The sequence below is a fragment of the Tauraco erythrolophus genome, chromosome 2, assembly GCF_009769465.1.
Source record: "Tauraco erythrolophus isolate bTauEry1 chromosome 2, bTauEry1.pri, whole genome shotgun sequence".
Taxonomy (NCBI): Eukaryota; Metazoa; Chordata; class Aves; order Musophagiformes; family Musophagidae; genus Tauraco; species Tauraco erythrolophus.
The window spans coordinates 95,458,604-95,486,105 of NC_141466.1; the positions used below are offsets into that span (position 1 = coordinate 95,458,604).

The window sequence follows — 27,502 nt, forward strand, 5'->3', positions numbered from 1 at the left end:
CTCCATCCCCGGAGGCAGAGGTGTCCCTCGGGCCGCCGCCTCACTCCGCTCCGCGCTCGGAGCCCCTGGCGGGGGAGGGGAAGGGCGGGGGGAGACGGCGCGGCCACCGTGGGGCCCAGGCTGCTCTGCGGCGTCTCTCCCCAGCCTCAGGATCTGGGGCTGGGGGGGGGGGGGGGGGGGGGCGGGAGGCGGGAGGAGGAGCGGGCGGGGCCAGCCTTGGCGGCATCCAATGAGGAGGCGCGAGCGGGCGGCCGGGGCGAGGTGAAGCCCATCACCGCCCAATGGGGGGAGGGCAGAGGGCGCACTCGGAGCGGGGCGAGTCGAGTCGCAGGCAGGAGGCGAGTCGGGACTCGGGCAGCGAGCGGGGCAGAGCCAGCTGCTGCCACCGCCGCCTCTCCCGGGGTCGCTTGTAGCTGCGCGGGTGTGCCGCGCTGCCGGCGTGGACGGTGCCGCGGGACCGGGAGCTGGCGGGCGAGGGACGAACGGACTGAGGGACGCCGCTTCCCAGAGGGGGCAGCGGGCGGAGCCGCCGCTGCTTCTGCTGCCGCCGCCCGGAGGAGAAGTTTGGCTAAAGCGGCCGCCACCGCCGCGAGAGGAAACTTTCCTCGGGGGGCCGGAGGCGGGGGCGGCGGGAAGGAGCCGCGGCACGCTTGGGTCCGCCGCCCGGCGAGGGGGCTTCCGAGAGGCTCCCACCCCGGCCCAGGCCGGGCTGCGGCGGCCGGGATGTACCTGGCAGCGGTCTCGGCGGGGAGGAGGCGCCCGGGCGGAGACGGCAGCTGGCACCTGGCGGCGGCGGGGTGGCTGGTACTGCTGGCCCTGCTGCTGGGCGAGTCGGGGACGCGGGCTCTCGTCTGCTTACCCTGCGACGAATCCAAATGCGAAGAACCGAAGAGCTGCCCCGGTAGCATCGTGCTGGGGATCTGCGGTTGCTGTTTCATGTGCGCTCGGCAACGTAACGAGAGCTGCGGGGGAGTCTACGGGCTGCACGGAGCTTGCGACCGGGGCTTGCGCTGTGTCATCCGACCGCCGCTCAACGGAGACTCCATCACCGAGTACGAAGTGGGGGTCTGCGAAGGTGAGAGGCGGCGGGACGTCATCCATCAGTCCCCCGGGGTGGGGGTAAACCGGGGGCGGCAGGGAGGGAAGGAGGGCGCACCGGCGCCGGTGCGCCCTCCTTCCCTCCCCGCCGCCCGCCCGTCCCATCTGCGAGCGTGTCTTTTAAGATTTCCTCCCTAAACCCCCTCTATTTAAAAGTTTTAACCTTAATTTTCTTAGCCTGGACTTCCAGGCTCCTCCACTTCTCACTTTCCGTAGCGCTTCGCTGTTTTGCTCATAGCTTATACCAACCCCTGATGCCCAAGTAAAAAAATCTTCGAGGAAGGGCTTGGGACGGATTTGGCAGATGGAAATTGGCGGAGGTCAGCCGTGCACGCGTGATGCCTGTTCCGGATTCCCTCCTCTGTAAGGAAACACAAAGGCTGATCGTCTGTTGTTAAAAGTTTTTTCTTCCTGTTCCTGTCACTTAATATCTCCCCGCCTGTCCTACTCGGTATATGATGATAAGGGATGTCTTTTTCCCTGCTGGAGCATCAAAGGGGAGGGAGAAATCCCCACGGCAGAACTCCTTTCAAAGTCACTTCTGCTTCCTGCCGGCTGCTTGTGAGGTGATGAATCGCTATGAAACGCAAGAGGAGTTCACTCCCCCCCTTCAAATTTTCTATTCGAGTCCCTCAGGTTTATTTTATTTTTTTTTTACATATCTAATTTAACAAAAGGCCAAAGACAAATTTTCAGTCTCTTTTTTGTCTTGTCCATCCAGCTCCTTTCCTCCCCCCAAGCTGAGGGAAAACATGGCGCTGCGAAGAGATTACAAATAAGCAGTAGTTTGGGATATGTATGAAATGTATGTGAGAGCCGGAGCGGGAGCTTCGACAATTCTGGAAAGGGAGCGGGAGGAGGTCCGCTCTCGGCGGGTAGAGGGCAGTAGAAAGTCCGGCGAGCTGGTGGTGAGGCAGCATCTGTCCAAAAAAACTTGCGTGTTTAAAACGATGCGCTGGTTTTTGAGAGAGCTAAAACCGGTCGGTTTTAGTGGGCAGCTGACCTTTGGCCCGGCGCTCATTATTAGTTTAAAACTCCGTTTGCCTCCCTCACAAATAAATTGCAAAGCACAGCAGAGCCGGGCGGCGCGTCCCGCCTGCGCCGAAACCGGTGCCATCGGCCTCTGCGGTTGTCGCTTGGGTAGGACCAGCTCCAGGGTTAAAAGCTCTGTTGCTAAACGATTGAAAACGGCCCTAAACTACTTGGAAGACCGTAGTTGAGACTGTGTTGCCGAATATGTACACTGCTGTAATCTCTCTCTCTGATTATTATTTTTGATGTGTATTGGAAAAGTTTTCTTAAATGGAAAAGTACAAGCAGAGAGGGAAAAGGTATTTTAAGAACCTACGTGGTTTTGGATGAGTTTCTCTTTTTGCATGTTTTCAAGTAAAAGCTTGGCTTAAATCACTTTCCCCCCACCTTGGTTAAAGGAACTAAAAGCCTGCAGCCATTAAATGCCTTAATGTTCCAGCTCCCTTACTGTATCACAGTACGGACGTCTCTGGCAGTTTAGGAGTATTTCATTCCTTTGAAGTGATGCAATCTGTATGTTGCTGTAGCTCAACTCGTAACACGTCCCATCTACTGTTGAAAATAGTATGAAGCATTTGTTGGCAAGACTGCATTTCGATTAGTGTTGTGGTTAGGAACTAGTTCCAGCTGTCCCTGTAGAAACAGTCAGGGAGATAAGTTATCCGTTTAATTTTCATTCTCATAAATGAAAAGCAACTGAGCTAAACTGTCAGGCTAATAAATAGTCCTGGAATACCTGTTGGTGAATTGTCAGGCAGCTGCCGTGTTCTGGGCCACAGAAGTAATGTGTTGTTCTTCTTGGTGGGTGTTGTGCACGAGGGGTGGCAGCAAGGAAGAAAGGGGACTTAATGTACTACCTATGATCACTAAAATGAAGTTGATTAGTGCTCTTTTTTTTTGATCATTGTGACCTAAACAGTTGCACACATGCAAGAGGCTAGGTTGGTGATGCCTGATGTGTGAGTAGTACTAAGCTGTGCCTTTATCTGTTAACGGAATAAAGGCTACTTTTTTTAATCCTGTCTACTGGGAGTGCAAACCTTTCCCTACTCCAGTTCAGGGAGGAGGAAATGGAAGTGACTTACAGAACTGTGTGAATATAAATTGATATTTTTACTCTTCTTCCTGTCTCTAGCCTTTTCTTTCACTGCAATTTTTTACACTGAAATGACCCCTACTGGCTACAGTTATAAGCATATTTTTTAAATAATTTTTGAAGCTTCACCAGTGTCTTATTTCAGAGTGTCAACACATATGAGGCTACAGAAAACTTTGAGCTGGAATTGCAGCAGGTAAAAATACTTGTCTGTTAACTTAGTATTTGTATTTAATGCACTCGACGTAAGTGAACTCTTTGACATCTGACGGAGAAGTCTCCGTGGCATCTGTCACTAGTAGCCTCTCTTTCTGAAACTAGAAGTGGAGTAGTCTCTGTTAAACCGATGTTTATTAATGGAATCTGTTGCTGATTTTAGGTTCTTTTTGTCATCCTTCTAAAACCTGAAGTCCTTGTTCATCTCACCACCTTAACTATTCACATCTTTATGCAATTCTAAGGCACAATTTGTGGCATTATCCGGAAGTATTTAAATGCCCTTTCTGAATGCAATTGTATTCTTGATAAAGAATAATTCTGAGGTCAGCTTCCCCTGGCATGGGTGGGTACTCTTCCTGAAGGGCAGTCTTGAGAGACTTTAAACGCCTCCAGCCTCTCTGTTGGCTTTCCAGGGATGCTGCTGGACTTGTTCAATGAGGCGTCAGGAGCCTAGAGCCCCTTCCAAACACTTAGCATTCAGAAATTTTGAGCTCAAAGCAGGGAAAGTACTTGCTCTCTGCATTTGAAGGTAGACCTAGAACCACCCTATAATTAACTGGAGTTCTCCAGGAACATGTTAGTCTTGGCTTCTGCAGCAGTCCAGCTGGGCAAGGCTTCTGCCTTCTGGAGAATCAGGAAGCCTTGGAAAAGCTCTGCCAAACAAGTTCTGTTTTTCTGTGAGCGCATTTCTTGTGATGACCTCTGCTTCAGCACTTGCCCAGTTTCTGGTACCCTTCATCTAAGAGGCCTTGATTGTGTTGCTAAACTCTTGTAAGGCATAACAATAGCATGTGAAATAATGCTAAAAATGAGCTGATATTATTTTTAATTGAGTTATAGAAACTAACTTAAGCTTTTGTGACAAATACTTCAAATGCAAAGTTAATGAAACTACTGTCTTTGGGTTCCTTTCAGAATATACTTTCATGAGAGTTACCCTCTAGATAGCCATTGAAAGAAGGTATTTCTGCTCCAGTAGCTTACCAATAACATGTAGTACTTTGTCTGGGGGTTTGGTTTTGTTTTGGTGGGGTTTCGATGTTCTTTTTTTTGGGGGGGGGGGGAGGGCTACAGTTATTGCTCTATTCTTTTTGCCTACTGTAGCTAGTTTAAGGCTTGCCTTGAATACCTGAGGCTTGTTTGCCTAGTGCATAGCTTCCGAACCGGCGTTCCCTCCGGACTAGGAGAAAACTGCTGTAGTGAATTTTAGACAAGTATCAGGAAGCATGTGAGTTAATCATTTAGGATGATGGTAGAAGCTTGCCCGACTTTCACTAGTCCTAGTCTCTTCTATTGAACTGCAGCTTTTTGGGAGCTTGAAACATTACTGTCTGTCTGACTCCTTGTTGGGACAAGCAGGGAGAGCTTGGATGTTCCCCTATGCACACACCTTTCAGGCTACTGTGATCTAACAGTTCTCCCCTAGAAACATTTGATAGATTATGATATGTAAGGGCACAATATGTTACCAAAGCACAGTGAAACTGGAGCTGATGAGAAGAAATGAAATTTTGAAAACTTAGCTATTTTCAAAATGGGGAGGAGAGACAAGCTTTTTTTTTTTTTGTTTGGGCATCAGTTTACACATATGCTAACAGAGTTCTCTTCTGCTTTTCTGAAGTAAGAACAACTTACAGATTTGATAGTGCTTTTTACCACAAGTAGTGCTGGTGCTTGTAACTTCTGTAGGTAGTACACTTGGGAGAACCTTGTTTTTAGTTGTTTTGGATCCTGTGCTCTGTATCTAATGGATCAGTGGACCCAAAGACTAGAATATGATGCTTTGTCTCCAGACTTCTATGTGACATGCTTGGCTTCTTGCCTGTGATGCTGTCCAGACCTCTAAAGATCGAGTAGTAGTTGCTTTGAGTACAAGTTACTGAAGTTCAAGTGATTTGGAAATTGGGTGTGGGTAACCTGGTTGCTTATATCTGTGTGACTGGAACAGTGTTGCCCAGATTTCTTAACTTTTTGTTTGTTTGTTTTTTCTTATGTAGTGAATGGCTGGGGAAATATGCAAATAGTTCTGATGTCCGTTTATGTAGAGAGAACTTCCTCCACTAACATCAAGTGTTAGAACTGATGATCTAGTTGGGGACTTAATCAATTAAGTGGTGCACCAAATGATTGTTGGCATGAAGACAGTCAAAATACTTGGTTCAAAGACTGACAGTAATCTAGGCTATTGGGGGAAAAAATGGAAAAATTATTCATGGTGTTAAAAAAAATCACAAAAATTTATTGAACTTGAGAAACTGGAATGAGAAGTAATTATTTGGCGAATATTCAGCTTCTACTATGCTAGTCTTGACCATATTTAACAGTCCTCTTCTCCCCTCCCAAAAACATTTACTAGGCATACACTGACTTCTTATGCACAGGCTGGATAATTTGTAAGCTGTTTCTACTCTGGCTGGTGTCAATGCTGACATCTCAACATCAGTAAGAACATGTAACTCTGAGCGTGGCATGGAATTTGAATTAGATCAGGTGCTTATTTGACTTGGAAATGGTATCTTCTCTGTTTCTGGGCATCATGTTTCCATTTTAGAAATCACTTTGTTCCAGTATTTCAACAAAAATGAAATGGAAAAGACCAACGGATATGAGGAGGGATATTGATGCAGGAATTCATAAGTTTTCTCGCTGTTGTAGATCAGCACAGTTAGTTTAGAACTAGCAGTCTCACCATGGATAGGCTGAATGACTAAATCTCTTAACTTCTGTTAAGAGAAATACTTTCTTTTGTTTATTTCATGTGAGATCAAATGGTTTAAAAAAATGACTGTATGTCAAGCATCCTCTGCTGATGTGAATTTTTCCCCATAGAAAATTATTTCATCACGTTCCCCAAAATCATGCTGCTTATGAAGTTGTTTTTTCTTAAACTACCTTCAAACTTGCCAGTAATTTCTGCACCCCTAGGCATGCTTGCTGTTTTAACTGCCCTCTAGCTGATTCAAGAATACTTGCATAATTTAACTTTTTGCATAGTACTTAGTCAACCAAAATGTCATTTGACTGACAGGCATATTATGTAATAATTAATCCATTAATATGGTTCAAAAACGCCTGCCTCTTCTCCTTCTTCCTTTGCACCCCCCCCTCAAGGATTCTTTATCTCAATGAGTAAAGTTTATAGCGTCTTGCAGACAGGACTAAATGTTTTTCTCTTTTAGTGGATTAAATACTTTGTAGAAGTGACCTATTAAACGTCTCTTGTGACTTGTAAACTGCTTTCATTTGAGAATGCATTTAATCCACAGGGAATGTAAGCTTGGAAATGATAAATTCAGGGTTTTGCCTGAGACTTCAGGTGGCACCAGTTGTGTAGTCTGACAATACTATGTTTTAACTCTGCCTTTTGGTATGTACGCATGCAGTTTGGAAAATGACTGATACTGACATAGAAAGCTTATGTATATGGAGAAACTTACCAACATAAACTAAGATGGGAAGATAACTTTGCATAAAGGTTACCTAGATTAAATTCCACATAAGCATACAGATTAAAAGATGGTCCCTGAGGGAGCTCTAGTCTAAACAGACTAGTTTGGCCCTGTTTGGAGGAAGTAAGCCCTTAGTAATGTATTGAGATGAATGGAAGCAGTTCACACCTTTACCAGAGGCAATATTCAGTCCCAAGCAGCTTTCACTGGTTATACTGGGTATTTAACTTCAGAACCTGCAAATCATGTTAACACTTTGTGGGTCATGAGCGTGCAAACCTTTCGATGAGAAGACAAACAAGGAAGCATACAGTTGTGGACAGGAGGAAAAGCACTGGCTCACAGGCATGCACCCATTTACATGTCCTTACTCACTTCCAAAACTTTAAGCCTTGTATAGCCAACTGCCTTGATCCTGATAGGCTTCAGATGTGTGGGTTTTGTGGTTTTTTTTTATTTAGTAAAAAATCTAGCAAGTGTAGTATTTCAGAATCTGAGAGAGCCCATTCTGTGGAATCAGTTATCCTTGAAACAAACTGAACTTCACGGTTTTGCTACAGCCTATGTTATGCTCTGTTCTGGAGCTTTTTGAGAAAGACTGGTTGTATGAAAGTGGAAGTGTTTCTTCCCCTCACTGATGGGCTGTTGATAAAAAGCTGGGGTCATAACTGATAATGGTATTACATGTGCTGCAGTAAAATGTGCTGCTCTGATAATAGAAAGACTCAACGTTGGTGTCTAACTCCAAGTTAGGTTTTAGAAAAAGAAAAAAGCCCTGAGGCTGATTCTAAATCCAGGGTATGTGGAGATTTTCCTGTAGTCTTCTGTGACTAAGAAATTAGGTGTAATTCCTCTGAAACATCCTGTAATTCTGGTGTTCAGTGATGCTGTGTTAATGACTTGGAGGGGAAAAAGGGCAAAAGATTTAAGATATCGTGTTTCTTCTAATAGCCTGGATTGTTCTTGGTATAGGTTGCCTTATTCATAGCCCTGTTCCAGAATTTGTCTTAGGCAAAACTTTTCCTACTTCTATCAGCTTTGCTTCTGCTGAGCAGCCACAGCAAGCTGCCGACCGGCTACTTTTTTGCGGTGAAGCTGATAGTTGCTGCTTTATGTGCAGGTGACTGAAGTGCCACGGGTGCAGTGTGCAACTTGGCGGGGGGGAAGTGGAATTTTAGCCTCCTTTGGAAAATGAGTTTGAAGGTTTGGCCCTTTCCTGAGGCTTTAGTAATTTATTTTTTTTTTGAGTTTTCTAGAGCTAGGGGAAAAATCTGCTAGGACAGCTGAAACGCTGCTGTCCATGCTCATTCTAATCAGGGGAGTACTGGCAGAGACTGTATGTGACCCATTAAACCCTGGGACACTGTGTAATACTTTCAGTCAACTATTTACAAACAAGACATGGTTCTGGTCGTAAGATTGAAATAACTTATTTGCGAGTCTTTTTTCAGGTGCTTAGGTGTCTAGGAGTCAGACTTCAAAACAAAATATTTATCATTTCAGACCATCTTTGAGGCTGAAGACTATTGGAAATATTGTACAGTCTTGTTGGGGAAAACACTAATAGTGAAAGTCTTAAACAAACAAAAGCCAAACTAAACAAAAACCTCTGAAAGACTGAAAAAAAAAAAAAAAAAGGAGGTACCTGGAGAACTGAAATATTGCAGACAGTGTAGGCAAGGGAAAACTTTAAAACTTGAAATAGTTGTGCAAGTCACAAGCTTCACTTAATGCTTCCATTTATCGCCTTGCTTTCCTCATGGCTTCTGTGCAGTTCTGATAATTGAATGGAAAGCTGGTTTGTTTAAATACTTTCTGTATTCCTTAGTGTGAAATAACTACCTTGAGTCGCACGGAAAGCTGCTGCAGTGAAAATCTTTCTTGCTACATTGGAGATTTGATCACCTGAGATACACACTCTAATTTGAATAAGATCATAGAATCATAGAATGGTTAGGGCTGGAAGGGACCTTCAAAGGTCATCTAGTCCAACCCCCCTGCAAGGAACAGGGATATCTCCAACTAGATCAGGTTGCTCAGGGCCTCATCCAACCTGGCCTTGAACGTCTCCAGGGATGGAGCATCCGCCACCCCTCTGGGCAACCTGTTCCAGTGTTCTACAACTCTCATGGTAAAAAACTTTTTTCAAATATCCAACCTGAATCTACCTCCCTCTATTTTAAAACCATTACCCCTTGTCCTATCACAACAGGCCCTCCTGAACAGCCTCTCCCCATCTTTCCTGTAGGCCCCCTTGAGGTACTGGAAGACCGCTATAAGGTCACCCCGGAGCCTCCTCTTCTCCAGGCTGAAGAAGATAAAGCAGGCAGTCAAATTTGAGACAAGCCTTACATGTATGGTGTTCCTGAGGTATCTGTGTGTTATGGTATGGTTTTGCTTTCTAGCTTTGGCTAGAAATTTTACCTGGAAGCTACAAAGCCCTTTTGTACTGATATGCATTCCACATGCAGATTTGATCCAAAAGGTGGAAAAACTGCTTTATCATAAAACTCTCAGCTGTGTGTCTTACCATAAAAGTTTCTGCCAGCTCTGATCCCTTTTTTGTGACTTCATTGAAGGAATAAGTTGCAGGAGAGGATTGCAGCCAGTACATGATCTCAAATTCACTTCAAGGCTAGCCTTCCCTTCTGCTGCTTTTCAAGGTCTGGGGCTGGGTTTCAAGCATTCTTTAGTGGTGATTAGTCATTTCTATTGTTCAGCTCCTCCAAAACATGAATTTCCTTTCCATCATTCTTTTTTTCCTGTTCAAAGAGAAGGCAATGCCTACTGGCAAGAAGTATTTCCTTTTTTGATTTTTAGAAAGTCTGTAGAATCCTTTCAGAGTCTCATACCATCTTAATGAATACCACTGATTTGAAAATGCTGTTGTGTATACCAGTGTGCTGGAGTGGTATGGCTCAGACCTTGGCTCTGGTTTGATGGAGAAGCTTCTGAAAGGTTCCCCCTCCCCTTCCCAGAGGGCAGCAGCAGTCTCAGTAAGGATCACCTCTGTGTCACTGAAACCCAGTTCTCTCTCCTCCTTCAAATGCAGAATTTAAAAGGATGCAAGAGTCTGCAAGATGTGACTGTTTCACTTTCAGATCAGCACTGTATTTGATGATCTCTTTTCTCTTTCAGCGTCCTGAGAAGCTGTCTATCCCACTTTAAAAAGGCAGAAATAGCTGAGTAACATGCTGCAGTTAACGCCTATAATTTACATTTTACTGAGTTCATTCCAGTTACGTTTACTCTCTCACCCCTGAACTGTAATTGAAGATTATTGTGGGTGCAATGCTTGTATATTAGTTTTCAATGGTGATACTTTAGTGACTGTTTCAGTGTGTTCCTTGCTGGTTTGAGATGATGCATTATCTTTATAAACAGTGAGGGAGAATGGTGCATGGTTTTCCAGTCAATAGCTGATATTCTTTAAATGTCCAGAAAGGAATAGAAGGCTTGAGGCACAAAAGAGAAGACTCTGTGGCAGGCAGGAGGAATTGGGAACTTGAAAGAAGGGAAAGGAAAGCAAAAATTAAGCACTAGAGGAGGAGTCTCTGAAAAGATCTTTCCTTGTACTTTTAACTTGCACCAGTTTTGAGGTGGTCCTTTACGTATGGGGGCAATAAATGCAACTATAGTGAACTACCACGTACTTCAAAAATAAGGCTCCAGGTTAGTTTCTCATAGTTGCATGCTTTTCTGGAAACACAAGCAGCTCTTCAGGTGAAGACAGCATACCTGCTTCAATTGTGAGCATCACTCTTTGCGCACTGCTGTGGTGCTGTGTTTTGAGTGCTGGTATGTAGGATTTAGCATGGGAGAAGTGATGGAATGCTGCTTACCAGAGACATACTTCTCAGGCTGTTTCCCGGACTAGACTTGTTGTTTAAAGACCTCTTGTTCAACTTGTTAATGCCTTAATCCTCTTGCCTACTTTAGATGCATGCTATGACAGGACTTGGGAGTTCAGCAACCCAGAGCACTGCTTGAATTGTTAGCAAGCTGAAACATTTGCTTTGCAGAAAGCAAGTGATTATATGAGTGATGAAGAAAACAAAAAATGTTTGGACCTAGCATGATGCCTCCTCTCCCATGACTTCCTTATGGTATGAAAGCACACTTAGAAGAGTTAAAAAAGTATTATATCCAAGACTTAACTTTGAGTAAATGCAGAACTACTGTATTGTCTGAAAAGGAAACTTGCCTGAATGAGTTAGAGTGGGGAGCTGCATGTAGATGGAAATCATTAGTAAGAGTAACGTTCAAGCTATAGTTATCAGCCGTCTGGGAGCGTTTGAACTGTGTCTAGGCATGTGCGCAAAAGGTAGTTGAGTGGCTTTATAACAACAGTCCAATGTCAACTCAGGACTGCTAAAAAGAGTGGCCCTTCCCTTTTTTGCCCTTACCTGGTTATGCCAGCACAATGAGATAGTGGAAATTGCAGCTAAAACAAAATCAGTTTGGAAGAAAACCAGCAGTTTGCTTGCGCTATTCTTCAGCTGGATTGTTTCTAAAAATGTAATAATGTTAAAACACCTGCTTGATTTTTGTATTTTTAAGTGTCCTAGAAGTCAGCTAGAGGATAGAATGCGCATACTGAGGTTTGAGAGGCTCTGATTCGTACATTCGGGTTTTGTCAACCCTGCTTGCAGAGAAGTAAAACATTCACACGTGATTGGGTGATATGAAGGAAGAAATTGAGATACAGATTTCTGAGAGGTACGTGTGAAAGAGCACTCTGCTGAAAAGGAAGCCATAGAGGAGGTCAAACAGAACATGGAGGAAACCGTTTGTGCCACAGTCTGGAATGGTGCATGAACTGTCCCAAGTCTCCAAATCATTAATGTGTGAAAGTTTGTGTTTTGGAATAGTCTGCAGGACATGATGATTTTGGGATTAATAGCGCCTAGGTTGTATGCTTCACAGAGCCTAGAGACCTTAGACTTTGTTCAAGACAGGTTTCCATTATCAGTTGAAGTACTGCTGACCTCTGAAGGAACAAGCGTGCTGTACTAGACCACTATTTATCTGCATCAAGCAGAGCACTAGATGCCTTTGCATCACGTAACTAAAGATTTGAATCAATGTGAGACACTGGATTCATCCCTTTAGCTCATGCAAGTGCTTTCATGTGGTTGCACCTTTCATTCCAGGGAATTTTGTTCTATTTATACTGATGGGACTTCTGAGGGTTTATCCTAAGTCGTAAACAAGTATTCTTTTAACAGGACCTTTAACTTCTGTTCAGAAAAGGACAAAATCAACTGGGAAGAGGAGTCTCAAGTCTGCATGAAAGATCACACTAGACTTTGTATTGATTTACTAAACTAGAAGAAGCTCTTTTCTTGTTACATGTTTGCTCCTTCATTGATGGAAATCTTGTTTCTAAATGAAATTGTGTAAAAAGCAGTCTGTAAAAGATGTCCAGGCTAGAACTGGATTTGCATTCTTCCTGTCTGAATGTGACTCTTTTGTATTCACTGGCAGTAATGAGAAATACCTTGTTTCAAGATTCAGCATGTCAGAGGTATAGTCTGCAAGTATCCCTGAGGGATTTCTCTTCTCTTCCATCCTCTTAATGACTACTGAACTAATTTTTGAGGGGTGTGGCACTGAAGACTTTAGATGCACCTCGCAGTGGGCCATGCTTAGCGCGTACCTCCTTTTCTGCTTCTGTTGGAGAAGCCGTGAGAGGTGGCAGGTGAGATATCAAACTCTGATCTGTTGTGGACATCAGATGATGCTGTGAGCAGTGCCTGCCTGCGCCACGCTGCTCCAGGGAGGCGGCGGGCGGAGCGGCTCCGGGGATCCATCTGCAGTGGGGGTCGTGCCGGCGGGGTGGGCGAGGGGGCTGGCCTGCCCAGCGGGGCAGGGGGAGACCCTCCCTGTCGGAAACGAGGAGCAATGCAAACCGTTTTCTGAAGACCGCTAAGCAAACCGGTCTGGATGAAGCCGAGGTCCTTGCGGTTGCGGAACGTGAGACACCAAATCTTGGAGCATTAATTGTAGCCCCTTTTGTTCTCGTCCTTACGTGGATTACTTACTGCTGGGACTTGTGAAATACAAATTGTCCAGACTGTGTTCCGGCTTGTCAAAAACAGGATGTATTATTGTTCTCCCAATTCCCTTGTTTTCCCACTGCCCTCTGTATGCAAGGCCTCCTCACAATGAAAGTGTCCCAGGCCTTACTGAAGCTTCATGTTCTCTTGAAGGAATTTTAATAGTTTCTCTTCAGGAACTTCTACACTTCCTTTGACTTTTATTGATACAGTTGCTATATGGGATGATATGTTAACTTTAACGATAAAAAAAAGAAGACAAATTACTTCCTGGGTTAATGACTATTCTTCCCTTGCTGTTTTTGTTGAGTAGAAAGCAATGAGGTTCCCATGGAGGTTCCCTTCTTCATGTCTAAAGTTGTCTTAGTTGTTTATCTGGTGCTTTTTGTCAGCAGCATACTTTACTGGCTTATAACAGAAAGCAAGCAGTTGGTTGTACAGGGAGAAACATACCTGTGAGTATCTGCTATGCCACTTGCTGTAGGTCGTATATGGTTACTTAACTGGTAAACAGCTCTTCACAGCTGTTGATTATTTTTTCTCCAAAACAGGAAAAACTGCAGGTTAGCAGATATTTTCCATGTTTCTGTGAGTGGAGAGTACTTACATGTCAACCTCAGCATATGTGTGTGTATACTGTTATTTACTATCAGTTTTTAGACTTCTATTGAGTGTCAGAGTACCGACTGACAAACAGTTCACACTTGGCTGTGGCCTCCCATACTGGAGGACAGCTTCTGATAACCCTAACAACAGAAAAAAACATCCTTCATAGCTGAAAGATGTCTTAACTTTCTTGAAGTGTTTCTTGGCAGGTTCTGTATTGGAAACTTGCTTGTTGGTAGTATATAAAATCGAACTACTAGAAGGCACAATGTGAAAGCTGCTGTTAAATATAAGGATGTAAAGATTGAAAAGAGATATTTGTTCCTTTTGTCATTACTGGAAGTCAGTGGACTATCTGTGTGACTATTGTGTAGTACTTGTTTTGGTAGACAGATAAGGTTGGAAAATGATCTTGTCCTATAGTGAAGAATACCTAATCCCTAGTTTATTTTCTTCAGTCTTGTGTAAAAAGCATATATCTTGCTTAAACTTCTGAGTTGATGGGTTGTTGCTGTATGCGCACTTGACCTAAGGAAGCCGAGATTCTATAGGACTGGTAATCATGGTGGAACTCTGGATCGACTGGATTAAGCGCTTCCTGGAGGAAAAAAAAAAAAACACCTTATTGCAGATAGTCACCTCCTAAAAGGAAAATGGGCAGTTGTCCAGTAGGAATATGAGTTACATGCATTTGATGGGACTGATTCAAAAGCAGCAGAATTATTTGAGCAGAGAGACTCATTTTAACCCAACTATCCCCCGGCCCCTTGATAGCAAGGAGCATGATGTGCTTGACCAATTCTCTTAAAGCATGGACGGTAATCCAGGAGTGCTGGAAAACTCACTTTTGGTCATATTGCAGAATCAGAGGCCTGGCATCTTGCAATATGTTTGTAATGAAAAGTTATCTCCGTGGAGTGAATTCTGTGCGATGTATTTTTTTAATCAGGTTTAAAAATGCTCTCTTTCTGACTCAATTTTGACTTCTATAGCAGCTGCAGATTCTGTTCAACATTCTCACTTCCATGATAAATATAACTTCAAGTATCTGCGAAAGTTATTTTGGTTAGAATAGCACTCGTTTGTACTACAACTATGCATTTTCCCAAGACTATGTAGTTTTTCATACAGATGGAAGTAAACAATGCCAGTAGCTGTAGCAAAATGGGCAATAGAACAGCTGCGAAACATGGTATTTGGCAAATCATACAGTTTAGATTAATCTGTTATTTTTTTTAATCTGTTATCTTCTGTTTAGCACAATGTTGAAGTAAATCTCATCCAACTGCAGAGCAAGCTGAATTTATATACTGCAGCTGAAATCCAATAGTGAGCGAGTTTGTTTGTTTATTTTAGATGAAAACTGGGATGATGATCAGCTTCTTGGATTTGAACCGTGCAATGAAAACCTTATAACAGGTTGTAACATAATCAACGGGAAGTGTGAATGTGACACCATTCGGACCTGTAATAATCCATTTGAATTTCCAAGCCGGGATACTTGCCTGTCGGCCTTAAAAAGGATTGAAGGTAAGCACTTGTCTTCAGTAATTCAGAGTTAGTAATTTTTCTGTGCATTTGATGAAAAGCTGTAGTCTAGTTTAATATGTTTCAGGATGACCTGGATGGTTTCAGATACCTATGGACTTGTACTTTTCAGAAGACAGTTGTATGTTTTAAAGGAAGACAGGATTTCAGTAAGCTTGGCCTTCCAAATACGTAGGTTTAAGAATGGAAGAAACTAATACTTTGTGCTTTGTGTATTACGATGTTTGCAGATTTTTAAGACTAAAACCATTCTATTATAGTTCATGGTAGCTACCTTTGTAGGTACAACTACAAGGTAAAGATATCTATCGCTATCTTTAGCTGTAAAACAGTGTGGAAAAGTCTCTTTAGATGTATTGATGTGACTGAACTGTGAATAAAAACACAGCGGATTTTAATTGTAAAGGTATAGAAAAAGGAGTAGTTGGTTATACTTTTTCTTATATGAATGTATGAATTGCTATTTTCTTTCAGTTTGTGTTATGTAGCATTACTTTAATGGTCCTATTTTTCATTTTCCGTGCTCTTTTTTATAAGACTTGCACTAGACCACGTGTATGTGTGCAGAAGCATAAACATATGATGGGTTTTTTGTTTGGGTTGTTTTTGTTGGTTATGATTGAACTGGAAACGAGTTGGCCTAAATATATCCAGTTGCAATGAAATTCCCATGGTGTACTTCTAGAATTGTTTTGAACAGAAGATTTTGATCTTGGGCGCTTTCTGTGATGCTGTAGTTACTGTTTATTTTCCAAGGTGTCCAGGAACATGTGAAAGTTGATAGTGGTGTGAACCTGCTTAATTCGTCTGCTTTAAACCAATGTTTAAAGTTGTATCACAAAAGCAAATATATTTGTAAGGCTTCTAACCATATTTAAAGGTACTACCTTTGAGTTAAGGAAGTGTGATCTGATGTCATCTGTTGTATTCCTTTTGTGATGAGAAAATTGTTTTCGAGCTACAGGCTTTAAACAAGGAGATGTTGTGAGAAAAGCGTAGCTGGTGGAAATATATTTGTTATCGTCGGTCATGGTGTTGGTCACTGAAGGTGTAGAGGTGCTTAGTGTGTGGTTTTTTTATGGTCTTTTTAGTCCTAGGAAGAGGCACAACCTCTGGCCTTTTTTTTTGTTGCTGTAGAAGTGGGCAGTAATGTATATGGGTTCTTAAGTAACTTTACTCACCACTTCTTTTTTCACTTGTGAACGTGTGACTTAAGTCTGTAGTAGTTGAGCAGGACTTCTGTTGGCATCACAGTTTGTCATGTGTTTACCTTGCTAGGAGAATCTGCTGTGAATGCCTTTTTGTTTTTTGCAGACTTGGAAGAAATGGGCTTAGTTTGTGGAATGGCACAGTTAAAGCAGGTTGATTCTTTGAGTAGTTTGCCTTCAGCAACCTCTTGTTTTGGCTAAATTCCCATTTTAAAAAGAATTGCATTCTAAGCTTAGCCATGAGGTAACAACATTCTACATGTAAACTGTCTGGTATGACCACAGTGGTGCAGTTGGCTTTCACAGGTGTAATTTTCTTTTTTGTTTATTTGTTCTCTTGGTTTTAATTATTTTTTTTTTGGAGGGCATTCTTCCAAAGCCTCAGACTATAGGGCACCAGTAAAAGAGTTTAGGACCTGTTGATTTTTAATCTTTCATAGATAGGAAGGATGGTTGATGAAAGTTACGAAACAACAACGGTACCCTTAAATACCAGAAATCTGGCAATTATAACTTGAATATTGTGACAGTCCAGCTTTTACTCATAAGAATGTGAATTTGCATTTGCATCCTCAGACTATGAAACCCTACCACTGAGGAATGTTTGAAGTCAAATCCATCTGTATTCCCTAATAGAAGGGCAGAACTCATGCTATGACTTCGATTTTTCTGCTTTTGACAGCTGTATCCAGTCAAATCTGCCTACTGTGTTTCGCACTGCAAATGCTTATTCCCTCTTTCTCTAAGTAGGATTGGGAATCGAATGCTAATGGCTTATAGAGATTTTTTCTTTAAATGTGTTACTTCTTGTTTCGGTAATTAAAACGTATGCTTAATGCTGTACTTAAGCTAATGGAAAAGAAGAATAACTTTTTTCCTTTTGTGCTTGCAACATCCCTGTCTGGTAAGCAAGCTGTCTTTTAGGTGGAGTGGAATAGCCACTTTGATGTGTCTGAGCCAGTATTTGCAGTTTGAGTATTTCAGGCTTTCAAAGTTTATAGTCTAAAAGTTGAATTAATCCATTTGGTAAGTCCACCTGAAACACAGCTTAGGTAGTATGCAAACCAGAGGGTTATTTGAGCATGTTAATACAGACAAATCTTTCTGTTTCTTGAAGGTAAGCTAAGTCTTAAACTGTAGTGTCATGTAAAAAGGCATGATTCATAAGATCTGTTAAATATGTCTAAGATTTTCTGGAAATCCAAAGTACTGATGTACGCTTCACTCTTTTGGCTTGTCTGTTAAAGATAGCAGCAGGAAGATTTGAAATTAGTAATTTAAATCTTGAAATACTCTAATTGAATCTGCTGCTATGGAAAGTGGGACCAAGGCAAGGTAGTCAACCTTCCCTCTCCTCACCACTCTTGGTGTGGATCATTAAATACACAGTGTGATTAAAAAGATGCAAGTTAAGCACCTGAATGATGGATACACCATAGTCAGAGTTTCTGAAGAAAACTTGAAGAAAAGTGCCATCTAAGGAGCTACTTCTGTGTGTGTTGTACTTTAAGGATACTTACTAAGCAATTGAGTATGTTTTGTGTTGTTCAGTGACATGTGTCACTCTGCAAGACTTTTGGTATTCTTTGTAAGTTTGTGTATCATTCACATGTTGACGAACTTCCATAACACAACTGAGGCAAGGGAAGATACTTAACTCCATCCTGCTAAGGGGCAAATGAGTAACATTGCTTTCCTTCTAATGAAGGAGGTAATTGGGAAGGGGGAAGGTCCTATCAAGTAAACTGTTTTTTGGTAGTACTGTTCTTAAAAGCACAGCTGAAATAAGATTTATAACTTTACAGAATATTTGACAAATCAGAACCTAGAAAATTAGTAGTATACAATGGCTTCTAGAGAAATTCTGGCTCAAGCAATTTCATTAAAGCTGCATAGCTATGACAAGTTATCTTGGGCTGTATAAATTCATTTAACTGAGGACTTGTCTCTCTGTTTCCTGAGCAGTTGAGGCAAGGGTATTATAGAGGCTAAAGGTGTTAGATCTGTGTGGTTTGCTTGTTCTGATTAAAAGGAGTTCTGTGGCTTTTCTTTCTTTATTCTTTTTCCTCTTGTTTTGTTAGATTTTTTTTTTTGTTGTTTCCTTGAAAGAAGGAGGAAGGGGTGGAGTTAGAGCTGGAACTACATCTAACACTGTGCATCAGCACCAGCATCTCCTGTGCATGGCCCTGTGTGTTACTTAGTATGCTTAGGACAGCCTATCTACCCGTATGGCTCACTGAAAGCTACCTTTGTCTGCAGATGTGGAATCTGTTCTATAAATACCACCTGGCAAATAATAGGTGACAAGCCAAAAACTGGAGTCCTGTTTCCAGATATGAATGTGTATATGATAAGGAGTCTGGGCTGTTGCATGCTCTTTGGCTTCTCATGTCATTTTGTGCTCGTACCCTCCCTTTCAAGCGGCTCTCCAGTCATCATTTTTTAATCTAGTTTATCTTAGACTTAAGCTTCTCAGGCTGTGTGTGGTCTTCCCTTCTGGGCTTGGTGTCAGTTCTAGCTTGCTTGCCCAACTAACCTGAAGTTTTCTCTTATTAGCTTCATGTAGGATCTTTCCCTATTGGCTTGTGTCTGCCTGCCTTCCTGGGCTCTTTGTATTTTTTTCTAGCTTTGCCTTTCCCTGCCTCCTTTTCTTGCTTTCTTTGCCTACCTGTTTCGTGCTGTTTGCACCTCAGTTCACTTAAACAAGCCACATGAGGCAAATAAGACAACTTTATCTGTTCTTCCATCCCAAAATCAGGCACTTAACGTCACGGTGCTGGTGCTTAGATGTCATTGACAGGGCCTGAAAGCTACGTTCTTTATTTTGTCTCTCAACATCTTGCTCTGCCCTGAACTGGGGAAGCCTGTAAAGAGGAGAGTCTGTTTTAATCTCTGCTCAAATGTATGTAACTTCTGTTAAGGGTGCTGATGTCTATTTGCGAGAAAGTGCTGAGAGGCTAGTGCGAGGTCTCAGTAATACAGGTACTGAGGGCAGTTGTTTTCCTCTCCCCCTGCCCTTGTTTTCCTGGAAAATAAAAGAATTAGATACATATGAAAGGGTTGATAGCTAACTTCTAACTAATCTTTTTGTAGACATACTGCAAATGTTCAAAGACTTGTTACTTGAATAGAGTATCATATAAATCACATTCATGCCTTAGAGATCTCCTAGCTCCTTTACCAGTCTTAAAGTGCCTGCTTCTCTGCATGGAACATCAGTGACTTTTCATGTAGAAGGTTTGTATTGAGGTTGTGAACCATCCTACTGTGAGGAAATGCACACATTTGGGATTAGAAAGAAACTGTCTGGAAAAGCTATCACATACCTAAATAATAATAGATTCCTGTGTTGGGGTGGGTTTTTTGTTTGTTTGTTAAAAATGCTTTTGCTTTTGGTTATTGTCTTGATGAGTGCCTGCTGTGATATGGTTCAGGAAATCCTTTGTTCTTGAGCTTAGAAAGCTTGTTTCTAGTCAGGAGACTGCTAACGATGACAGCTTGGTTGAAGTTGGTCTGCTGGAGTGGACTGTGGAAAATATGGCCAGAGAGTGAAAAGTGACTGGATGCCATCTGTCTGCTGAGCCACAGTATCAGGCAGAAATCTAATAAGCTACATCTACACATTCTTGCAGTCATGATTTGCTGAGAACTAACTGCAGATAGTACAGAAGAGTCAGCTCTTCAGACTTTGTGAGAGACACTGAGGTTTGGGGGTGAGGGGAAGTGAAAGAGGAAATAACTTTTTTCATCAAGATATGTTTGTAGGGCATTGCTACCTAGTAGCATCTAAAACATATTGTGTAGTGCCAATGAAATTATCTCAAAATCCTGCCTACCACGTATGAAGAATCAATAGGAGGACAGTACCTGAAGTGACCCAGCCTCAGTAGTTTCAAAGCCTGTCTTCCAGTTTTGGGATCTTCATTTTTCTCTCCCTCTATGCTAGACTCTGGCAGCAGTTCAGATAGCCCAGCAGAGCTTTAAACAATGGGAACCTAAGGATGTTCTTGAGCTTGTTCTTCCTCCTCTGTCAGAGCAGGTCAGGTTCTGTGCTCTTGTGAGCTGCAGGTCTTTGGAATAACTCCCTACTTAAAAAACATTCCCTGCTAGAACAGCTATCTACTCTTCCCTCTGGGAGGTGGGGGGAAAGTCGTGGGTCAGAGGCATCCAGTCTTTCATGAGGTGGGCTGCACTTCAGGTTGGGATCTCTTCAACTGGATTTACTAAAAACTTCAGTCTGCAAATTCTTTCCAAGATGAGTAACTTCCCGGTACTAGCCTGCTTCTTTAAAGTAGTTTGGCAGCAGTGTTTGTTTTGATAATATGAGGTACTGGTGTGACCCACAGACAAAGTTGTTCTCCAGGACTAAAGAGAGCGTAAGTGCCACCAGCCATAGCAAAGGTGGTGTTTTTCTTCTTTTTCAAGTTCTCTCAATGCACACTTGAGCTCTAAGATGAGAAACCAATTGACTGACTTTATCACTTCATACTCTTACCAAAAGCATATGTTTTTTCATGTAAAAGTTAAGCCCAACCTTTATTCAGAATATATGTGAAGGATAAAATTTGTACCTTCTTTGATGGAAGATGTGATTCATGATTTAGGTAAATGAACACCCTTCACTTGTAGCTCTGTCTGCATGTAAAACCTGCTGCTGATGCTAAGTTACTGAAACTCTTATTTTAAAATAATTGCTTCTTGGTTGCCTGCCTTGCACCTTTCCAAGCTTTTCACTGCTGTCCTTCATAGGTGAAAGGAAAAGGCCTTTTAAGTCACTGGTATGTATTAAGCTGCCTTGTTGCAACATACTTCTTGCATTCCACTATTTTCTACATGTAACTGAATAACTTTATGTGGCAAATGTTGCAATACCTGTTAGACCAGTCCTGGAATAACAAATATGAGAAGGTAATTTTATTCTAAATGCTTGTTTAGTTGTTATGAAGTCTGATTTTGTGTTAAACTTCACTTGTGTGGTCTTAATGGCTGCAGCTATGGTGAAAAACTAGAACAGAATAAATCCAGCTTTATGCTGAATTATCAAGCAAGGAGGGGAGTGAAACACTTTCAAATGGGCTTAATCTGATACACTTTCCACTCCTCTCACGTAACAATTAATGTATGTTTTTGCTCAAATAACTGAACTTTGAAGGTTGGCAGGTATTCACAGTAAGGAATGCAACTGTGGCAAAGGTCCAGACTTTACCCTTCAACATGCTTGTGAGAGCCAAGTAAATGCATTTGAAGGCAAAATTTCACACGAAACACGGAGGAAAACAGCAGTATAGCTTTCGGGCTTTGTTTCTGAATGCATAGATACAAAATGAAAAACCATTTGATGTGGAAATAGCACAGATTAGAGATCCTGGCATAAACTTGAACACACAAAGAAATCTTCCAAAAACCAAAGGGGAAGAGAACTCGCTCATTAATTGATGAAAGGGTTTTGTGACAGTGGCACATCTGGCAGTGCAGTTGCCTTTCCAGCATAACAGAGCAGTGTTAAATTTGCAGGACTTGTCATGTTTCTGACTCTAGTTCCTCAGAGGACTGTTCGCTGATCAAGGAAGTATGATCTTTTTCTCATGTATTGGCTCTTTTAGCATGTCCTATTTTTAAGATGAGTTGTCACACAGAGAACATCTGTGCCATGAAATTTGAAGCTAACAGTAAGAAAGCCTTGCACAAGTTTCAGAAATATATCAAAAGGGAACACTGACTTTCATATTTCTGTATTGATGTGGCTGGATACCTAATTTCAGGCTTAATTAGATTATGAATAATGCCGTTTGTATTAATGGGAGGAAAAACTGCATTACAGAAACTGTTGGGAGGGAAGGCTGAAGAAACAAGCCAAAACTGAGCAGCTGGTTGAAAAAAACCTTGAAGTGTTAACATCACAGAAATTACTTAAAACTGTAACTAATACTGTATCTCTACACTTCTGTTTTTCCTCTCCATTTTATGTAAATGTGTGTTGTTTCTACTGTGTAGTAATTGAGTTTGTTTTCCTTCTGTGTGTTGTGGTTTAGCTGTGGTGGTGACACCACTGTTGCCTTTCCTTCCCTACATCCAGATCCCTTGGGTATGTAGTGCTTATGGAGAAGGTACTGGATCTTCAGTTTGTGGCACTTCAGCTTCCTTCAGACTCGCAGTTTCCAAGATTGCTGTGGTCAGAAGTGTAAGCTTAACTGTAGGCTTTGGGGGTAGGACTGTGACAAATACATCTTACAAAGCTAGTAGTCAGATGTGGATGGTCAAAGCGTGGTTGTTCCTAGAGACAAAGGAGCATTCTTCTTGCCTTTTTCTGTTTCAAATGCTTACCTTCATTAATCTGAAACTAAATAGAAGATAACCTATTGTACTTGGAACCTCTATAAGAGAAGGAAAAGAGCAGGACAGGTATCTTACAGCTGGTTAGATCTTGCTTTTGATAAGTTCGGTGCCTTCCAAATATTCATTTCCATGTTGGCAAGGAGGCTGTGCTGAACTATGTCTGCTTTTACTGAAATGGCAAGTTACAGGTTTTAATGAATGCTTGACCTTAACTTCTGTTAAAATTGGAGGAGAGAAAATGAAGCATGTGACTTTTAGCAGCAGGCTTCCAGATGCAGTGTTGATTTTAAGGATCAAAAGTTATCTACATGTGACAGAAGAGACCTGAGCAAAGATTTCAAATTGAATGGTGTGTATACACTAGGCTAACGTTGCATACTAGCAGGAAGCTCTGTTCCTGTGGCACTCGGTGTGCTGGGTCATAGGTCTTGTTTTGATAGGGGAAGTTGTGTTTGGATATACGCAGCATTGATGCTGGTGGAGATAAGTGAGTGTTGGATGATTGTATCTAGTGATAGTGCTATCAGTGACATACTGGTCAATATGACAATTGAAATACAATGGTTACGTCTTAGTAAATAATAAAGAACAATTTGCTGAAAAAGAAAGTTGTCTTTTTTCGTCATCTTCAGTAGACTTTGCAGTTGTCTCTTAAGAGTGATATGCCAACATTTGGTAATTCTGAATGGTTGTATAGCATGGTGACAAACTATTTTAGCTCTTTGTCTCCAAATTTAGACCTTGAATTTTTTTGAAGTATTTTGGTTGTTATTTTTAAAAAATATAACAAACACTGTGCAGCTTCCACAGCATCAAACTAACTTTTCTGTGCAATGTAATGAAGTGTTATCAGCAAAATGTTTGTCTGTAATAAGATGGATGGATGGAGACTAGAGTTGAAGCAAGATCCTGTGAACCAACTGGGTTTTAGAGAAATTTTGGTGAAGTTGGATAACCCTTTGCAGAGGATGGAAGATGAGAGGGAAAAGGAAGAGCAGTGTTCCTGGAAAACTTCCACTGGTTCTACTTCAGAACAGGCTGCAGATAGGATACTTAATAAGGTTGGTTTTCCTCAGCAGCTTTTAAGTAGAGCAAGGATACTTGGATAGCTGTTCCAACTGTACACTTTTCAAGATGCTTGAGAAGCTAACTCAGTCGATGCTTTCCAACTTCAACATTCCAAAAATGTGTATGAACTTTTTGTATCTCTATTCACTACTAGAAGAGGAAACATTTCTTTCCCCCCCATATACAAAAGCACTTGCTAGTGAGTATGGTAATAGAACATGTTCCTATGAAGTACTTCGCAATTTTTGCTCTGTAAGAAAGCAAAAGGATTAGTATTGCAATGGAATTATTAGTGTGATAAGAAAAACAATTATTCCCCTACCAAAAATGTATGTTTGTGTTTTTTTGAAAATATTATAATAATATTTGTGTTCTTTATTAGATTCTCTACACTGTTTTTCTATGCTGATAAACGCAGGGGAGGCTTTTTAAATTCCTGATCAAACTCTTGGAGTCTAGCTGAACTGCTCCCTCTTGTCTTCAGCCCAAGGTTCCTCTCAGCAGTGGTGCTGATCTGCTAGGGAAGAGTCTCTAGCTTGTTTCCACATTCAGCAGAAGTATATCAAAGACTTCATTATAATAACCTCTGGAAAATAATGTTGTAAGTAGGATACCATCCTGGATTTATCTTGGGGTTGTACATTGAGCACTAGCACATTTTTAGAGGACTTTGCATTACTAACCTCTTTTCTCCAGGTTATCAGTCCTTACTAATTTAATAGCATTAGATCTGGCTGATGCTATGTGACAAATCCATAATCTGCCCTTCCCTTCTAAGAAAGGCAGGGATATGTGTGTGTATGTTTGCAAAACCATTTCAGGTTTTCCTGTAGCCACGACTGCTTCAGTGTAACTAGCTATATTCTGCCACTGACAGCCTGATCTAATGATGCTAGGCAGAAAGCTTTGCTCTGAGCTTATTACTCCTGTTTGCCTGTTACTCTGTCCTTCTAGGTTCAATATAAGCAGGTGTTGCTTGATTGCACTCTGAAAAATTGCCCCCCAGAAAACCCCCACGTAAAACTTTTTTATAAGTTCCTCTTATGAAGACAACTGAGAATAATTTCTCACCCTACCCCAGTGTTATCAGGGGTACAGCTCACAGTATAAACAGGAGTCCAAACATCTGCTTAAGGATATGGAAACTACCTAGTTGTAAAAGGGCTTTTCAGGACTCTGTTCCACCTTTCCCACTGACATCTCACATCAGTGAGACGTTACTCTGGCCAGTATCCTCAGGCGCTGGACCTGAGCGTAGCTGGTACATGTGTGCCCTCTATGGATGCTTAAAAATAAAAAGCCTGCTCTCCACGTGCTGGGGCATCTGTCTGTTCACTGTCAGTATATTTTGGGCACATGTTTGTGCTTCTATTTACTATAAAGGATTCCTCTACACAATTACTTGGAGATGAAGTGGGTGTTCTATGGACGAAACACTGAGCTCAAGGTTGAGTGGCTTGCTCAAGAAAAAGCCCCTAACCAAAGGCATTGTTAAGCTTTGTGCTGATGAGCAGTAGCTCTACCCCCTCCTGAATTCCTGCGCGTGTTCTTGATTCCCTCAAGTGTTCTGTATTCAAAATATTTTTTTTAAGTTCTTGCTGTTCAAATCCAAGAAAACTTCCTTCCTCCTTCATCAAGTAACTTGCATGATGTATGTTAAATAGCTTATCTAGAATCAGATATGTTATGTCAATTCATGTTAAAAGATGAAACTTCTGCCTTTCGGTCCAGAAGAAGTAAAGCTTTCACTAACTCTTGGCTTCAGTTAGGAAGAGAACAAATAGTACGTTTGTGTGATCAACTTTGTTCTAGAGACATGTAAAAATTGTTGTCATAGTGACAAACCAATCTACATAATTTAAGGTGCTAGAAATTAAATGACTTGTCAGATACATATGCCAGCTTCTATAAATGAATGCACTAATATGTTAAATGTTAAACATGTTGGCACTAGGGTATAACTTCAGAAGGGCATAGAAAACACTCTCTTGATTTAAAACAAACATAAAAAAACCCCCAAAACTGGAAACTGAAATCTGCAAATCTGCTTTTGACCTCTGGCTGGTAGATGCAGTCACATAGAGCAGTGGAGGAAATGCCTGACATTCTAGCCATCTGAGCTGGGGTTTTCAGCTGTTTGGCACGCTTACATGTGTAGGTCTGATCTTTTTCTCTCCTCAGTTGTCATTGCAGGTTTCTTGAAGTGAATAGAGGGGACAGTAACACGAAAAGCAACATGTTTCATCTTTTCAGCTTTGGATCTTTCTATAATATGCATTAGTTGCTTTATAAGAGCCTGGAACACAAGTTTCTAATGTTTTGTACGTTTTTAGAAGCCAGGTTAGAATATTAGTATCAAGATTTTACAACTTGAGTAAAAATACGGTATTTTTAAAAAGCCAATCTGGTTGCTTCTGAAGAAAATCACTTCAAACATCAAAAATTGTCCAGTAAACTTATGACTGATATACCATAGTAGAGCAATGGATAGAAAACAAGATGTAAAATAAAATAAGTCTGTTAAACAAAACTTTCTAATTATTGTGCTGTTAGAGTTTGTGAGCAGTGTGAGTATTCCTTACCTGGATAGATGGCAAGTGACAGAAAGCTAAAATAGCAGTCTCAGTGCTGCTGCTTTTCATAAGTCTTGCATTTCGTACTGCCACATCAGTTGTAGAGTTAGAATGGATGCTTTAGTTACACCATTCCAAGCATCCAGTCCTTACCTGCCCTCTGTGCAAGCCACTGCTTTCAGCTTCCAGCTTGCAATAACCAGGTACCTTCTGCTGGTTCTGGGCTTTGATGTCCTGCAAATTAGTCAGACTGGGTAGAAGGACAAACACCTTGAGCCTGGAACTCACCTACTAGATCTAGATAGCTACTGGGAGCTAAATGCTGTCTGTCTCCTTGAACTGGAACAAGATGCTAGCATCCCTCAGAAGTCATGAATAAGAAGAGCAGAATAAGGCAGGGCTCCTCATCCTGTCTTCTTTAGAAGCTGAAGACTCTAAGTGCAAGTGCAAGCAAGGTCATGTTGGGGGGGAAGGGGAATAAAAGGAGAAAGCAATACCTATCTTTTTTTTTTCCAGGTATCTCCTCCTAGTGTTAGAGAGTTAAAATGCTTAACAGATCGGTCTGCTAATGCTGTTCCTTGTGTGACATTAGGTGTGTTAAGCAAGAAATTGAGTACTTCAGGAAAGTGGAATTTTGGTAGAACATACAAGTAACCGAGGATGGACAGGACTGGGACCCTGACTCAAGGGCGGTACCTGAATAGCAGGGGCTCTGTTCATTGTGAAGAAAGAAGTGAATTGCCTGACTGATAGATCTGAATCTCTCATAAAACATGATATGCATAACATCTAATGAATGAATCTGAGGCACAACTCTAGAGTTTGATAGAAATGAGAGGAGAAATCGTTGCCTTTCTCAACATGTAAAATGTGCTATTTTAGAACTTTTTTACTGCATAAAGTTATTCTAACTTTATCAATACTTTTTTTTTAAAAAGTGTTTCTTTAGTCTTTTTTCAAAACTCTGTAGCATGTTAGTGAGATTTGCAAACCAGGTTTGTAGGAGCTAGCATCATATAAAGGGATGATACACTTTGATACTGCCTGAAGACAACTTGCTGGCTCCTGTGCCGTTCTATCTGAGCGAGCTCTTTATTGGGTATGGTTAACCTCTAATCTCTTACGAGGACTGCCCTATATAAGGGGCTGTGGTCTCCTACTGTACTCTGCAAATTCCTTGGGTTGCAGCTGAGTTTCGACAGAGCTGTTC

At 41.7% G+C, this 27,502-nt stretch overlaps 1 protein-coding gene across 1 annotated transcript in view; it reads left to right on the forward strand.

Moving 5' to 3' along the window:
- The first annotated feature begins 723 nt into the window (after positions 1-723).
- Positions 724-27,502, forward strand: part of CRIM1 (cysteine rich transmembrane BMP regulator 1) — a 191,588-nt gene continuing 164,809 nt past the window's right edge. Inside the window, exons 1-2 of the mRNA XM_086628070.1 lie at positions 724-1,075; positions 14,916-15,089. Coding sequence (XP_086484196.1) covers positions 724-1,075; positions 14,916-15,089 — 526 coding nt within the window. The remainder of the gene's footprint in view (positions 1,076-14,915; positions 15,090-27,502) is intronic.